This window comes from Lampetra fluviatilis, chromosome 30 (assembly GCF_964198595.1).
Source record: "Lampetra fluviatilis chromosome 30, kcLamFluv1.1, whole genome shotgun sequence".
NCBI lineage: Eukaryota > Metazoa > Chordata > Hyperoartia > Petromyzontiformes > Petromyzontidae > Lampetra > Lampetra fluviatilis.
Window position 1 is genome coordinate 12,593,141 of NC_136304.1, and position 15,807 is coordinate 12,608,947.

Sequence of the window (15,807 nt, forward strand, 5' to 3'; positions counted from 1 at the left end):
CCGAAACCAAGGTGCTCTGCAAACTCTCGGGCTACCATCAGAGATTTGTTCATGAAGCCATCCAGATATACAAACACAGACAAAACTTTAATGGAGAAGATGGATTCAGATTGAGCAATCATTAGAAGGACGTGATAAACCACGTCAAGTTTTAACTGCTGTGATTTTCACTCACCCACCCGTGCTGTTTTCTAAAAAATACGCGTTTACTAATTCAAGACTCAAGATTTAAATCTCATTCACATGTAGAGGTGTTACGGAGGGCAAACAAACACACTGGGCGTGGTTATGCCCGTACGCCAAGAGGTGCTTACATCCACGTCCGCACCGTTTAGCCTGGGGGGCTAACACGGCGCTGGGATCTTCCACGGCCCCACCCCTCAGTGGGGGAGTTGCTATATAAGGCGGTGAGCCGGAGGGCTCGGGGTTCAGTGTTCAGCCTTAACTAGCGAAGCAAGAAGACCGGCTAGATAGGCCCTGGGACTCCCCTGGATCGCTGTCCTTCTCAGGACCGACCAGGGCAAGCCAGTGGCGTGGCCCCAAGAGCCCAGAGCCAATGCTCTTGTAAGAGCCGGTCTGGGGACTCAGGGTGCCGTAATCCCAGCTTAACCAGAGCTGGTTTAGCTAGCCTCCCCTAGCAGTGTAGTGGAGGACCTAGGAGTAGGCTAGCCGTGACATAGATTGTGTGATCTCCCTGTTAGACGGGTGAAGGGGCCGATACCCCTTCGAGTGTTGTACATCTCGGCCTGTTATGTACATTGTGGTTAATAAATAAGTGTGCCTCCAACTACGTCGTCCAAGTCTCCTGGAACCTGCTACAACTGGCGTCAGAAGTGGTCTTCTAAGGATGGATACAAGACGGACGGCTCGTACCAGGGAACCGGGGGAGGAGGAAACCTCGGCCGACTCAAGAGCCCGAGATTGTGGAGGGCGAATCCGAGCAACCGGGGCCGAGTCCACCCACACCGCAACGGCAGGACGGGTGGGGACCGTCGGCTGACGGACTACGGCTGGCTCACTCCCGCCTGGCGGAGCTACTCTACACGGCAGCCGCCACGTTGGAGGAAATCACTTGCCTGGGGGCTGGAGAAGCTGCACGGGGCGACGATGGACGACACGTGACGCCGGTTCCCGCCATTTCTACGGGCCTGGAAGTTGGATTTGCCGCCATCAGTACAGTGGGTGCTGAGGGCGGGGCCGGGCTACGTCAGGTGACCGACATTCGCCAACCAGAAGCCGCCACGTCGTCAATAGCGGCCGGCGCATCACCAGAAGAGCGACCGCCAATGGCACCCGCCCTTCCCGCAGAAACTGTGCGGAGTGGCGGGAATGACGGGGCGCGATCTACGGCTGCGGACGCCGCGTTACAGCAGCGATAACCACCCCTCACAGAGTTTGTGGGGGAAGACGGTGACTGGGGAGCCTTCCGAAGACGCTTCCTCGCTCACCAAGAAATAGCACAATGGACGGATGACGAAGCACTACGCGCGCTACCGGCGATGCTCGACAGTGACGCCCTCGCTACCCTCACCTCGGCACCAAGAGCGAAGCGTGCCACACTGCAAATGGCACTTCAACTCCTGTCTGCAGTCTATGGACCACCTTTTGACTGCAGGCAGCTGTTCTACGATCGCCAGCGGGGCGCCAAGGAATCGCCTCTGGCATACCGCACAGCTCTCCTGGCCCTGGCGAAGGCGGCTTTCCCTCGGATGGACGAGGAAGGGGTGGACGCCATGGTGGCAGAGAATATACTGCTGTTGGCGGACGATTTGTACATTGTTGTCTTGGCGCAAGACGACACGGAGATGTGTTCCCTGCGGGCCGCGCGGCACATCCACGCTAACTTGCTGTCCCAGCGTCGCAAGGCCAGCAAGGCGGCGGCCAGGCATACCGTGGCTGCAACCACCCTCCCATCGGAAGAGGTCTGCGCTGTGGATCGCCCGATGGAGTGGAGATCCGGGGGACGACCAGCTCGGGACGGACCGAGCCGCCAGGATCAGCCCAAGCCGTCTGGGGCGCTCACGCGCTGCTACAACTGTGGCCTCCGGGGCCATGTGGCTTCGGGATGCCGGGCTTCTCGACAGCGCGGTGCGACGCCTCGGCTGAACGTCGCACCTTTACCCAAGCTTCACCAGCAAACTCCGGCGAGTCGTGGCACCCCACATGTTTGGCCTACGCACACACCTGTGACACACTCACGCACTGCAACGAACGGGGGTCAAAAATTGCCTGTCGTCGCGCCGAAACGTGCCACGCTGGGGAGTGCGTTCCAACCGGGCCAGTGGTCCGAATTGGCCCATCGCGTTGTTGCCGCGTCGTCGGGGTCGTCAGTCGTTGTGGGGCATATTGATGGGGTTGAGGTGCGGGTCTTAGTTGATATAGGAGCATCGGCAACTATTGTGTCCGATTTAATTCATAACATTCTCCCCGTTCAAAGCCGTCCTTTGCTCCCCGTTGATGTTCCATGCTACGCTGCTAACGGGGGCTCGCTGGGAATTATCGGACAGATCCGCGCGCAAATTTGTATTGGGGACATCAAATTATCCGGCCCGATATTGGTCTCCTCCTCGCTGGCGGTTCCGTGCCTGTTGGGGACGGATTTCTTGGCCAAAATGCCGATTCATATCTTGGTCGACCAGGGTTGCATCGATCTCCCGTCGGGCTGACGTATGATGTTTTTGTCCTCCCCCGCTACTGTCCGTACGGCATTTGCGACGGTACAGGCGCTGGTTGCGAGGACGGTACGCGTACCGCCGGGAGCTCAGATGCTCGTGCCTCTTAGGCTGCGGCGACCATTTGCTAAGGGCGTTGGGGATCGGGGGGTTCTGTTGGGACCATCTAGGGCCGGGGTCAACGGACCCGATTTGATAGCGGACCAGACGATTGTGAAAGGGGACGGGGACCCCTTAATCGCCGTCCTCAATGTGGGATCGCGAACGGCTGTGGTTCCTCAAGGGACCGTGCTTGCGCACGCGTCGCCGGTACCCTGTGAGGAACCGGTCATTGGTCAGGTGAGCGCCGCTCCTCCGTCGCGACCGCATTCGGACCGTGATGAGGGGTGGCTGGATGCGCTTTGTGAGGGATCATCGGACCTGTCCGACTCACAGCGTGAGAGGCTTCGAATCCTCCTGCGCGAGTTTTCCGACGTTTTTAGTCAAAACAAATACGATATTGGTTGTACTAAACTGCTGCGACACCATATTGACACGGGTGACAGCGCGCCAATCCGCCAAAATCCTTTTCGGTTGAGTCCCGCCGAAAAGGATCATGTCAAATCGGCCGTAGACGACATGCTAGCTGCGGATATTATATCCCCTTCTACCAGCCCTTGGGGTACGCCGATCGTCTTAGTTAAAAAACACGATGGCTCATTGCGGTTGTGTCGATTTTCGTCGGCTGAACAAGATTTCTGTAGCCGACGCATACCCGCTTCCTCGGATGGATGAATCGCTTGATGCCCTGGCGGGGGGCGCGGTTCTTCTCCACATTGGATTTATTGTCCGGGTTCTGGCAGCTCCCTCTGGATGATGAATCTAAACCGAACTGCTTTCCGTACGCGGCACGGCCCTTTCCAATTTAACCACTTGCCGATGGGGCTCCATTCAGCGCCGGCAACTTTTCAGCGATTAATGGAATTGGTCCTGGCTGGGTTGCAATGGGATTCATGTTTGATTTACTTAGACGATGTCATCGTCTTTAGTAAAACATTCGATGAACACCTCCAGAGGTTGCGTGCCGTTTTTCTCAAAATGCGGGCTGCTAATTTGAAATTCAAGCCCCAGAAGTGTCATTTGCTCCGCGAATCGGTGCGGTATTTGGGTCACATTGTCGGACGCTCAGGTATTGCCACAGATCCCGCCAAAACGCAATGTGTCAGCTCCTGGCCGACTCCCACCTCGGTGGGGGAGGTCAGGAGTTTCATTGGATTCGTGTCATATTACCGACGGTTTGTCGCTAATTTCGCTACAATTGCGAAACCCTTACATGCCTTGACATCAAAGGGGGTCAAGTTTCATTGGGGTCAGGAGGAGGAGGCTGCTTTTCGCTCCCTCCGGGACGCCCTAGTGGGGGCTCCGCCATTGAGTTATCCTGACTTTACAAAACCCTTCTTGCTCGATACAGACGCAAGCAACACAGGCATTGGGGGCGTGCTTTCGCAGGTTGTTGGGGGCGTAGAGCATGTGGTTGCGTACGGCAGTCGGGTGTTGTCTCCGGCAGAACAAAGGTACTGTGTTACCCTTCGGGAACTATTGGCAATCGTTTACTTCATTCAGCAATATCGCCCATATCTGTACGGTCAACATTTCACCGTCCGCACAGATCATGCGGCGCTGCAGTACGCCTTGCGGGTTCAACAGCCATCGGGACAATTGTCTCGATGGTTGGAGATTCTCCAAGATTTCGATTTTGAAACTACTTATCGTAAGGGCGTTCGCCACACGAACGCAGACGCTCTGTCGCGTTTTCCGCCCATCTCCGAGTGCGCTTGCCTCCTGGGTTCGGGGCGTTGCAGACCTCCGAATGTGATCTCTGATTCGGTCCTTGCGGCCGCCGCTGATGCGCCTTCGATTGCGGGTCCTATTGAGCAAGAATGGAGGGATTATTTGCTGGGGTTGTCTGTTGCGGAGTGGGGGCGCCTCCAAATGGAGGACACCTCCCGCCTCGCTTTGCGCCGTCGCATCGGGGGAGTTGGTCGGGGGGCGGAAAATGTCGACTCGTGGGGGTTATTTCAGGGTCTTTTGATGCATTGGGACGGGAGATCCCGCCGCCACCAGCTGGTGGTGCCTTCCGCATTGAGGGGTAGAGTGGTGTGGGCTGCGCATGAGCGACTCCTTCACCTGGGGACTCACAAAACCCTTGCCATGCTCCAGCTGGATTTTTCTTGGCCGGGCATGGCAAGGGACGTGGATGATCTTTTAGGGTCGTGTACTCAGTGCGCGCAACGGAAGCCACCATCGCGGGGGTCCAACCCACCATTGCAGTCTATCAAAGTTTTCCGGGTTAACGAGCTCGTTGCGCTTGATATTCTGGGCCCATTCCCCGCTACACCTAGGGAAAATAGATACCTATTGACCGGGGTAGAATATTTTACGCGATGGCCTATGGCCTGGCCCCTCGCCAACCAGTCGGCAGCAGCCATCGCGGAGGCCTTTGTCCAGGGCTACGTCCTCGACAAAGGTGCTCCGGAGCGGCTGCTGACCGACCAGGGTAAAACATTTTCGGGTAAACTTCTACACGAGGTATGCGAGCTCCTGGAAACGAAAAAAATTCGTACCTCCCCATATCATTCGCAATCTGACGGGATGGTGGAGCGTCTGCATCGGACTATCACGTCCATGCTGTCCCAACAGGTCTCTGAATCCCAGACCGATTGGGACCTTCATATTCCGGGGGTTTTGGCGGCATACAGAATGGCTCCTCATGCGGCGACCGGATTTTCGCCCTTCTTCCTAATGTACGGCCGCGAGGCTAACCCACCTGTCGCGACTCAGCTGCAGATCTCCACGCCGCATGCTAAATCAAGATTGACCGACCATGTCAAATTCAACATCGCTAAATTGACAGAGGCGCGGGAGGCGGCCATCCAGAATTCAGAACTCCGCCAAAGGGCGAATGAGAGGCTCAGGCTGGGTCGGGCACATGTGCTCTAGTGGAAACCGGGTGACAAGGCGTGGTTGCACTGTCCCCAAATACCACTGGCGACCTCGTCTAAGCTGGTGCGGCCGTGGCGGCGGCCCGTGGAAGTGGTGCAGGTCTTGCGGCCACAATGTGTGCGTATCCAATGGGGGAAGCGTCGGTGGTTTGTGCACCCCTCCAGGTTGAAAGCGTTCGTTGCGCCCCATGTTCCTACCACACACACGCGTGGCCAAACATGTGAGGGGTCCACCGACTCCCGGAGTCCGACTTCGCTGCTTTCGCCTAACTTGCCACCGACTGTTCCACCTCCAGGTGCACCAGGATTGACGTGCTCACGACCGCCAACCCCTCCCGGGTGGGTCGGGGGTCGCTCAGCAGCGAAGCCAGACACTCTCGCACCCGGACTGTTGACACCCGCCACTGGGCCAAACGGGGTTGCCCCTTGTGACGGCCCCGCTGCAAGAATGCGCGCCAAAACGCGCAGACTTTTGTGAGATCGGCCGCTTGTGCGGCCCTTGCAGGGGTCGCGGGGTAGGGGGGGGGGTCCTGGAAATTGTATATATGTTGGTTTTTTTTTACGGGATGGGGTATTTATTCGGGGGGGGGGGGGTGCGTCAGGTTATTTTTCTCTTTCTTGTTGTTGTTGATTGTTGTTGTTCTTGTTAATTACGCGAGGCACACACAGATTTGGGGGGATGCATCTTTATTGTGATTTTGTTACAGTCAGGGGGGGGGGGTGATGTAGAGGTGTTACAGAGGGCAAACACACTGGGCGTGGTTATGCCCGTACGCCAAGAGGTGCTTACATCCACGTCCGCACCGTTTAGCCTGGGGGGCTAACACGGCGCTGGGATCCCCCACGGCCCCACCCCTCAGTGGGGGAGTTGCTATATAAGGTGGTGAGCCGGAGGGCTCGGGGTTCAGTGTTCAGCCTTAACCAGCGAAGCAAGAAGACCGGCTAGATAGGCCCTGGGACTCCCCTGGATCGCTGTCCTTCTCAGGACCGACCAGGGCAAGCCAGTGGCGTGGCCCCAAGAGCCCAGAGCCGATGCTCTTGTATGAGCCGGTCTGGGGACTCAGGGTGCCGTAATCCCAGCTTAACCAGAGCTGGGTTAGCTAGCCTCCCCTAGCCCTGTAGTGGAGGACCTAGGAGTAGGCTAGCCGTGACATAGATTGTGTGATCTCCCTGTTAGACGGGTGAAGGGGCCGATACCCCTTCGAGTGTTGTACATCTCGGCCTGTTATGTACATTGTGGTTAATAAATAAGTGTGCCTCCAACTACGTCGTCCAAGTCTCCTGGAACCTACTACACACATACTAATTTCTCCAGCCCCCACCCGTCCCTGCACGCCACAAACCCTCCCCCCTCTGGGTAATGACGGCTCTAGCGAGGCATGGCGTGCGATGTATTTACATCGCGGACACCCCGTATATGTGGGTGTAGTACCAGCCCTAGAGGGGCTCGGTGAGCCCTGATAAAGAACGCTGAGTGACACCATGCTCGGCGTGCAGTGCTGTCCCATATAGGAGGGGGGGTGTGAGAGTGCCGGCCATGAATGGGGTTAATGTAGGCCATGGCACTCTGGTTGACCCTAGAAGGCACGTGACGGTAAGATCTACACAGGGGCCCCAAGTGGGGGCTAGGGGTGGTCACATGTCGGAGCGATATCCTGCTAGAGGATTCTAGAAGGTGATCATGGCCAAGGGCGGAGCCAGCCACGACCAGGGAACATATAAACCGGGTCCCCAGAGGGACTGGGGTTCAGCATTGCTGTGTTATCCTGAAGATCTACGTTCTAAGTTCGACGTCCGAGAAGAGTTACCAACACGTGGACCTGGACCCAAGCCAGGGTCCTGTCCGTTGTAGCTACTCCTAGTGTAATTAGTGTAGTTAGCGTGGTGGTCCACCACCATAGGTTGTTATCTGGTAAAGGGGCAGTTACCCCTTTGTGTTGGTATCAATAAATGTGTTGCCTCCTAGGAGTACGTCTGGCTCTTATTTTGCCACCCGCTTCTTTATTATCTTTGTAATTTTCATGCACGGCGCCTTGAGACATTTTGAATTTCACCTGAAAAGATTCAATTATTATTAGTCCACAAGTGTCATCTACCAAAGTTCCAGCTCACATGTACACAAGGTCTTATGGCCAATGGTGCACGGTTCCTCTGGAAATATAATTGCAGGCATCCCTCGCGTAACGCGCGCCCCCCCCCCCCCCCCCTTTAGCGCGAATTCGCAAGTTCCACAATTCATCTTCGAGGGACATACTTCACACTGACGCTATGCGTTTCAAGATAAAACAAAAAATTTAAATATTTTTCTCAAAAATGTGTTCAATGATCAAAATTCAAAATAAACAATAATTCTGATTGCGTCACCGCGCCATGGCAGCGCTCAGTGTCACGGGCTGGGTGTGGCCATCGTAGATCTGCTGCCTTTGTTTGCATCATACATGATGCCGCAAGCAACCCACGTAAGCATTCAAGAAGCCTTGAAGTTACTGCATATTAAGTAATCTTTATAAGTAGTAATCTTTAGCATCTTATTATTTGTTATTAAACTCCTTATTAAGTCTAGATTTGTAATATCGATATTAAGCATTACATTTATACGGATTTTGTAAATCTATGGCTAAAATAATGAAATTAAACGACTTAATTTATCATTGCTAGCACACCCCCCCCCCCCCCTTACAACATGTACGTCTGTGGGAAAATAAGCTTAAAACAGCGTGATTCGACTTACGCGCTGTCTTTCAGAAACGCATGTCACGCGTCATGCGAGGGACGACTGTGCTACATGTGTTTACCTAGGAGAGCCTCACTGAGTCTTGATATTCGTTTGAAAGAGGGTTCTGCCATGAGTGGGTGATGTTGCAATGTGTAATCCAAACTGGCTAATTTTCAGGTATTTCTTCTGCATGGAGATGTTTTGGCCAGATATATTTGATGGGGCTTTTTTCTCTCTGGGAGGAAACCCATGCGGTATAGGTGAAAAACATCCAAGCTCCACATACTCACATGGTGCCAATCGGGAATCGAACCCAATACGTTCTTGCTATAAGGCACAATCATTACCACTGTGCCACCTTGCAGCATGGAAGTCACTTACAGAGCAGGGACTGGTGGCTCACATCAGCTGTGTCCAGCACCAACTCCAGCTTCTGTCTCTCCAGCTTCGTCTGCGTTGCAACAGCACGACTTACATATCACTTGAATGATGAATAATATACATATATTACTATGTTAATGGCCAAAGCAAATCATCTCACAATACAGGATGTCATTGGTTTAACTGCTTAAAATAAGGAATATTTATTGGCCTACAAGTCATCCGGAATGCTTCCATTATGTATGTCTGAAAAAAATGAACCGGTTAACAATTTCAACTCTTTAATATAGTTTATGAACAAGTATAACCCGTAAAAACAAAGTTTTTCACTATAAATCCTTTATATGCGTGGCGGCTAGAGTCCTCTCGTCCTCTGGCTTGAGATGGCTGCCACCTATGGGTCAGATGATTGCATGGCACCATTAAGCAATTGGTAATTAAATATAATATTTATGTCCTAAAAAGTGTAAACTTTTTGAACATTAATTGTCACGCACAACGAGTCTGTGTGGAAAATGTCAGCTCGATTGGATCACGGGAAGTGGGTTAAAAAACGACCAAAAGATTTTCATGGTCGTAAGCAAGCAAGCAAGCGCGCAAGTGAACTTAATATAAAGGATTTAAAAATAAAACACTCCAGAAAGTTTTCCATGGAATACGATATCACTTACAATCGTGTGGATTACTATATTACTCTGTTTGAATGTCCATTTATTACTTTGAGGATATAAATTGAAAATAACATTGAGTTCAGAGTGGTGTGTTTATAAATCAGTGTTACCAACAAGTTGTGGAAAATAAAAGAACATTAATGGATGCCCTGGTATGGGCAGAAGCCATCAAAGAATAATTTAGCACCACAAAATTATATCACCAGTTACTCACTCCTCCAGTCCTACCTTGTTGACCTCAGTCTGCAGTGCTGCAATTTCATTTTGAAGTTTTATTTGGTGGACAACAGCAGATTTCTTTTCCACTTGTTTCCTGTTGTCTTCCATCTCCTCCTAAAACGTGAGCAGGGTAGTAACATTTACCATCTGACCTCAACAGATTCAGTCAGTCTATTTATTAAAATGCAACTTATATTATAAAATCATGGGTCTGCATACATGAATAGTGCAGGGTGTTTCAAAATAGGAAAAGGGTGCTGTGTTTAAACTAAATATACAAATCAGGGGTGGGTTCAAATGCACACAGGTGTAAAATGAAGTTAAGAGAGAATGCGATTATCCGTATGCTGACTTTAGATTTAAACTGGGAAGATGAACATACCGTGGAAATGTACAAGGGGAGGCAGTTGCAAGGTGTGTGGGAAACAGTGGTGAAGGAGTGACCCGCCCACTGAGTGGAGGATGAAACACTAAAGGGAGGCTTGTGATTGCCAGGTGACTATATTTACAAGAGCATGATGCTGCTCACCAGTGTAGTGAGCAATATTTTACTGCAAGATGTTCTCATCCTCAAAAAGTATGAGAACAAGTGTTATAGCTCAAATATCTATTAGTTATGCGCATGTCAGGATTGTGGCTGCATAGCGACTTTGAGGATCATCCACGAGCTATGCTGATACATGCTGATGAGTGCAGAAATATTGTGATAAATCTTGACTAAAAGCTTTCGTGACTGCAGGAATTCATATTTGGGTCTTTCAGTAAAGCCACGTAGAAAAAAATAAATCACGTTTCGATCAACACAAGCAATCGTCATCATATTTTGTCTTGCCTCAGCAGCTCTCCTGCTATATTTTTTAACCTGATGACGATTGCTTGTGTTGCAATCGAAACGTCTAGATTTTTTTCTATTTGTGTCTTTACCGAAAAACCCAAAGAATAATATTGTGATAATTGTGAATGATGCGACTATGGTGGCATTAATGTTATTGTGGGGTAAAGTCTTACTTGGGTTATCATCCCATCAGCGACGGCTCTCGAAAGAAATAACGCCACACTAGAAGGACACTCCGCCTCCCAAGGGTTCCGCTCATTGCCCTGAAGATTTTTATCAACCATAGTCACGTAGATTCAGCAACTAGAATTCAAAAACAGAAAAAGCAGCATGTTGGACACTGGATAAGATGTAACACTGTACCTTGATCACCCTGACTTCACACCATATAATCATCATCACCAGCTAGGGTACCAACTGCTCGATGAGGCCAATCCCATTGCCCACGTGAAGCCCCCATAAGAGAGAACAGCACTACCCACATGGACATGCATCAACCGAATCAGCTGACATAAACATGCGGATGCACATAGGTGAATGAGCATTGACAACTCGTAACCTACACACGGTGTACATGGCTGGTTTAGTTGAACGGCTAAGGGTTTCCCCTTTTGTTGAAAAACACGTGTACTTACTGCAAGTTATGTGTACGTGTGTATACTGAGTATAGAGGTGTTTATCTGAGGGGTTAGCTGCAGGTAACCGTGAGTCTGGGGCAGAATCTCTCAGTGTGTGCAAAACAATTTGGTAATACTGCGTTAGCAGTGGTGTTAAGCACAAACAAATAAAAACGTTAGGCAATAATAGTCGATGTTTTGGGAAATTGCCCTTCTTCATATTGTGCAATGAAAGGCCACTGCATATGCACAGGCATCCCTCGATATACGAATATATATTCCTGAAAATGTATCCGTATAGTGAAGTTCCGTATATCGAATTGGCGATACGTTCCTATGGAAAATTGGCCCCAAGACATGATAAAATCAAACGTATGAACACAGCAAACCTGACCTTTAATAAGCACAGATTTAATGGAAAACAGATAAAACATTTAAATGTTTTTATCGTACTCAAAATAAGTCGTGAAATCATAATGAATCGTCATTTAGTCTGGAGGAATCCAATGAGCTATTATGATTTTTCAAACATGTCCAGAATTTTTTTTTTGTACAGTATTGTAGTTACCAGATACTGTGATTGCCATGTGAGGTGGTTGTGCTGTGGATTTGCAAGCCTGTCTACGGCGTTCATGATATAGTTTTGCCATCAAAAAGTATTCCTCAGGTAATAAGCCTTGAAGGTGTTGATCACGAATTGATCCATGGACTGGATCAAGCCAGTCGTGTTTTTGGGAAGTACTCCCACCCTCACATTATGAGACCAATCACCTAAATATACTGGGTGCCATGGGGTATTGTCTAGGATGAACAATGCCTTGCTGGCGACATTACTTTTGGCATGGAACCTTTCAAAAGCAGGCCATTTGGGAACAAATTTCTGTCGCCCAAACCTTCTTGTTCGATCGCCAGGCAAGGTAGTTAACATCTCGCCACGATGGCGAGATGTTAACTACCTTGCCAAAGTGGGCTTTACCTGGTATAATAAAATGTGTCTATTTCTAGTGACTCGCTTACCTTTCCTATACTTCATAACCCGCCCCTTCTGGACATCCGTGCAAAAGAGCTTCATAGCTCATCGGATTTCACCAGAATAAAAAACAATATTCTGATTCTGACCAGGCGTGATCAACGCCTGCACCAAAACAAGGCGAGGCCGGTAAACACGCAGCGCGGGAAGCAGTGCAGCGTGAAATGCACGCCGAGCATGAACCAAAGACCGAAGGATGGAAAGAGGTTGTGAAAACGAAAGGCCAGCGAGCATTGTTCGATTTCCTATACCTCCCCACCCCGTCTCCAAAAAACTTTGGATTAAACATTCCGTAAATGAGAATTTAACGTAAAGTACATCGACTTAGCCCCCGAGTTTATAAGTTAGGGTCTAGCGAAATTCCGTGTATTCAGTCGATGACTCTACTGTATATTGACGAATGTTTTTTTCATACAGAGACGTATGCACTATAATATGACTTTTCGTCGGCTCAAGTGAATTATTATAGCAGCGTTCCCGTGTCTGACCCGCCCCGACTGGACACCTGGGGAAAAGAACTTCAAAGCTCATCGGATTCCTTCCCGTCCCCTCTACCGGTAATTCAAGGTCCCCATTCTGTCTCTCACCTCTCCGCGTTCCCGCGTTCCGCATTCAATCTGCGTCTCGAGCACCGCCACCCAATCGGAGGCCGCCTTACTCACGCACGGAGCCAATGGACGAACTTAACATTTAAGATACCTTTGTGCAGCCAATCAACGAGAACCTACGGTGGCTCGCATCGACGCGTTGACAAAACGCGTTTCGTAATTAGTGGCGGCTCCATTCATGTGACCTCTTCAGCATAACTGTCATAACGTTGTAACTTTTTTTGCCAGTTTCAGTTTTCATTTCATTTATTAGGTATAACCCTCAGAGCCATGCGGCTCTTGACTCGGGTGCAACCGCAACAAGCAAAAACATGAACAAAGAACATCTTAAAGTGACTACGTGCAATAGAAAAATCCAGGGAAAAAAAATCTAAATCTTCCAGAAAAATACACCGCAAATCAACGCTGTGTGCAAAAATGCCAGTGGGATGCAAGTCAAACAATAACAACCATAACACAATTTAGATTAAAGTTATCAGGCTAACTCTGTACTTCAACAAACAAACCTGGCTAAACCAAACGTTTTCGAAATCACCAAAATAAAGCTATAACAGCAATTTAATAGTGATCAGAGGAACTGTGATTCAAATTTAACAATAAAAATATACATAACATGTACGAGCAAACTTTGCAGCCATAGCTGACAGCATGAGTCACGCCATAACAGCAGGAGTATCAGTAGGAGTATCTAAATTTTTCAATGCACTTTTAAAGCTCATCACACTATAATCAAACCTCAAGATCATAGTTTGCAGCGGTCATCTGGAGCAATACATTTGATTTCAGGCCACTGAATAGCAGTGGCAGCTAGGGTTGTACAGTTCCTCGAGAGCAGTTTTGAGTGAACATCTCACAGATCGTGATCCAAGTTTCAGTTGATTGGCGATAGCATTCCAGACCCTGAGGGCATCAATAGCAAAGGCCCTTCCTTCAGAATTTGTACGGCAATAAGGAATGTGAAGCTGTTCTTCGAAACAGTGAGGAGATCCAGCAGCTAGTCTGCTGATTTTTTTGTAAGTACATCGTGAATAAATAAGATCTGATGCACGAGCCGTCGATCATTAAGAGATGTTAAGTTTGACCCAATGTAGAGAACCACAGTGATAGGTCTTATATGGGCAGTTAAATGCAAATCTTAAGGCCGAGTGATAAATTGAGTCAAGTTTCTTGAGTATAGTACTGAGGGCTGATTTATATACGATGCCACAGTAATCAAGTAGAGGCATACATTTTGATTTCAAGCTTTCGTGACTGCAGGGATTCATATTATTGGTTCTTTCGGTAAAGTCACGTAGAAGGGAAATCAAATAATATAAATCAATAAAAAAATTTTTTTAATATTATTTTATTTCCCTTCTACGTGACTTTACCGAAAGAACCAAGAATACAAGTAGAGGCAGTATGGTAGCTTTTATCAATTCAAAACGGAACATAGGGGGGAAGCAGTGCTTGTGTCGATACAGAAAACTTTTTTATTTTGTCTTTTTACCAATATAATCAATGTGATTTTGAAAATTCAGTTTTGAATCAAAGATGACCCCAAGATACATATCGATCTTGACTTGCTCTATTTTATAATTATTTAAGGAATGTAATTTGGAAAAATAACTTCCTGCTTTAGTCCTGGTGAGAAGCATAACACCTTGGTTTTGGAGGTATTCAGAACTAGTTTAAGAGCAACTAGCTGATGTAGTTTGTTGAAATCACCCTGGAGCTTAGCAATCACGTCATCCGGAGAGCGGCCAGCAGTAATCAGTATCGTGTCATCTGCAAACAGTTTTACCATGGAATGATCCAGGTCAGTTCCCAAGTAATTGACATTAAGAGAGAACAAGAGGGGGACGAGGATGGAACCCCGTGCAACCCCTTTTATTATCTTAACACTGTTTGACCTCCAACCATCTCTGTATCAAAGTATGAAAAATAAGAATAGGTTTTACCCTTTCTGGCAATAAAACAGGTATTAAGATGTTCAAACACCAAATAGATACCTTTTGCAAGGAATCAAGTCTGCATTAACTACACGTACGTATGGTGAACATGCAAACAAACATGCTCTGATAATATATGGCATAGCCTTTGAAACTGATTGGCCTGCACCATAGACAGCCTTCTTTGAAGGCTAATGAAGCCCTATAATGATCCATGGGCAGATATCCCGGAGGTGTCCACTGCCCATTTCGTAATTTGTTTCCACTTTTCTCTGTCTTGTGCCAATATGCTTAAGTAGTGCTATATCTTTCTGGCACCAATCTCTTAAGTCGTCGTCAAGCCATTCTCTGTTAGCTCTTCTCTTTTTCCGAACAACACACATTTAATTTCCCTGTTGTCCATCCTACATGTGCCCAAATAGTGCCAATTTCGATTTAAAGCTTTCGTGACTGCAGGGATTCATCTTCTTGGTTCTTTCGGTAAAGTCACGTAGAAGGAAACTAATAAAATAATAAAAAATAATAAAACATAATAAAATAATTATCACGACGTTTCGGCCACAACGCAAGCAGCCGTCTTCAGGTGGAGAACAGGTCTGCCAAGTAGACAGAGTCTGAATGGCACGCCCCAGGCTTCGAGCGACTATTTATGCTGGGATGAAGGGGCGAAGAGCGCTTTGACAAAATAATTTGCATATCAAGAGGAATTTAGCATATTTATGGGAAATGCAGATATGCGATTAGTACTACTTGTGAAATGCGTAGGAGGTTTGGCGAGGGGTTTAAAGTCATTATGCCCATGCATTATGCAGGATAGCAGTATCAAAGGGAGGGAGTAAGGTTAGAATTAATAAAGGGAAGGAATGTTAATAATATGGCGCCGCAGCAACTAATATGCTTATTGACTATACATTGTCATATTACACTACGTTTTATTCTACCCACTCAAATGTATACCACACTGCTATATATTCACTATAAAATTACGATACTATATATTACCTTATACATTGTATTAAACATTACACTTTAATACTATTTATTATTCTATAATATGCTATACACTATACCATTAACCGTCGCGTGAAAGGTACTAAGAGGAAGCAATTAAATATGTCAATGGGAGAGTGGTGGTAGGAAGCTTGC

At 48.4% G+C, this 15,807-nt stretch overlaps 1 protein-coding gene across 1 annotated transcript in view; it reads right to left on the minus strand.

Annotated features, from left to right (window-relative positions):
• Positions 1 to 12,777, minus strand: part of HAUS2 (HAUS augmin like complex subunit 2) — a 29,174-nt gene extending 16,397 nt beyond the window's left edge. Inside the window, exons 1-4 of the mRNA XM_078870712.1 lie at positions 12,710 to 12,777; positions 10,649 to 10,778; positions 9,650 to 9,754; positions 8,751 to 8,820 (exon numbers count right to left, since the gene is read on the minus strand). Coding sequence (XP_078726838.1) covers positions 8,751 to 8,820; positions 9,650 to 9,754; positions 10,649 to 10,759 — 286 coding nt within the window. The 5' untranslated portion in view covers positions 10,760 to 10,778; positions 12,710 to 12,777. The remainder of the gene's footprint in view (positions 1 to 8,750; positions 8,821 to 9,649; positions 9,755 to 10,648; positions 10,779 to 12,709) is intronic.
• Positions 12,778 to 15,807: the final 3,030 nt, after the last annotated feature.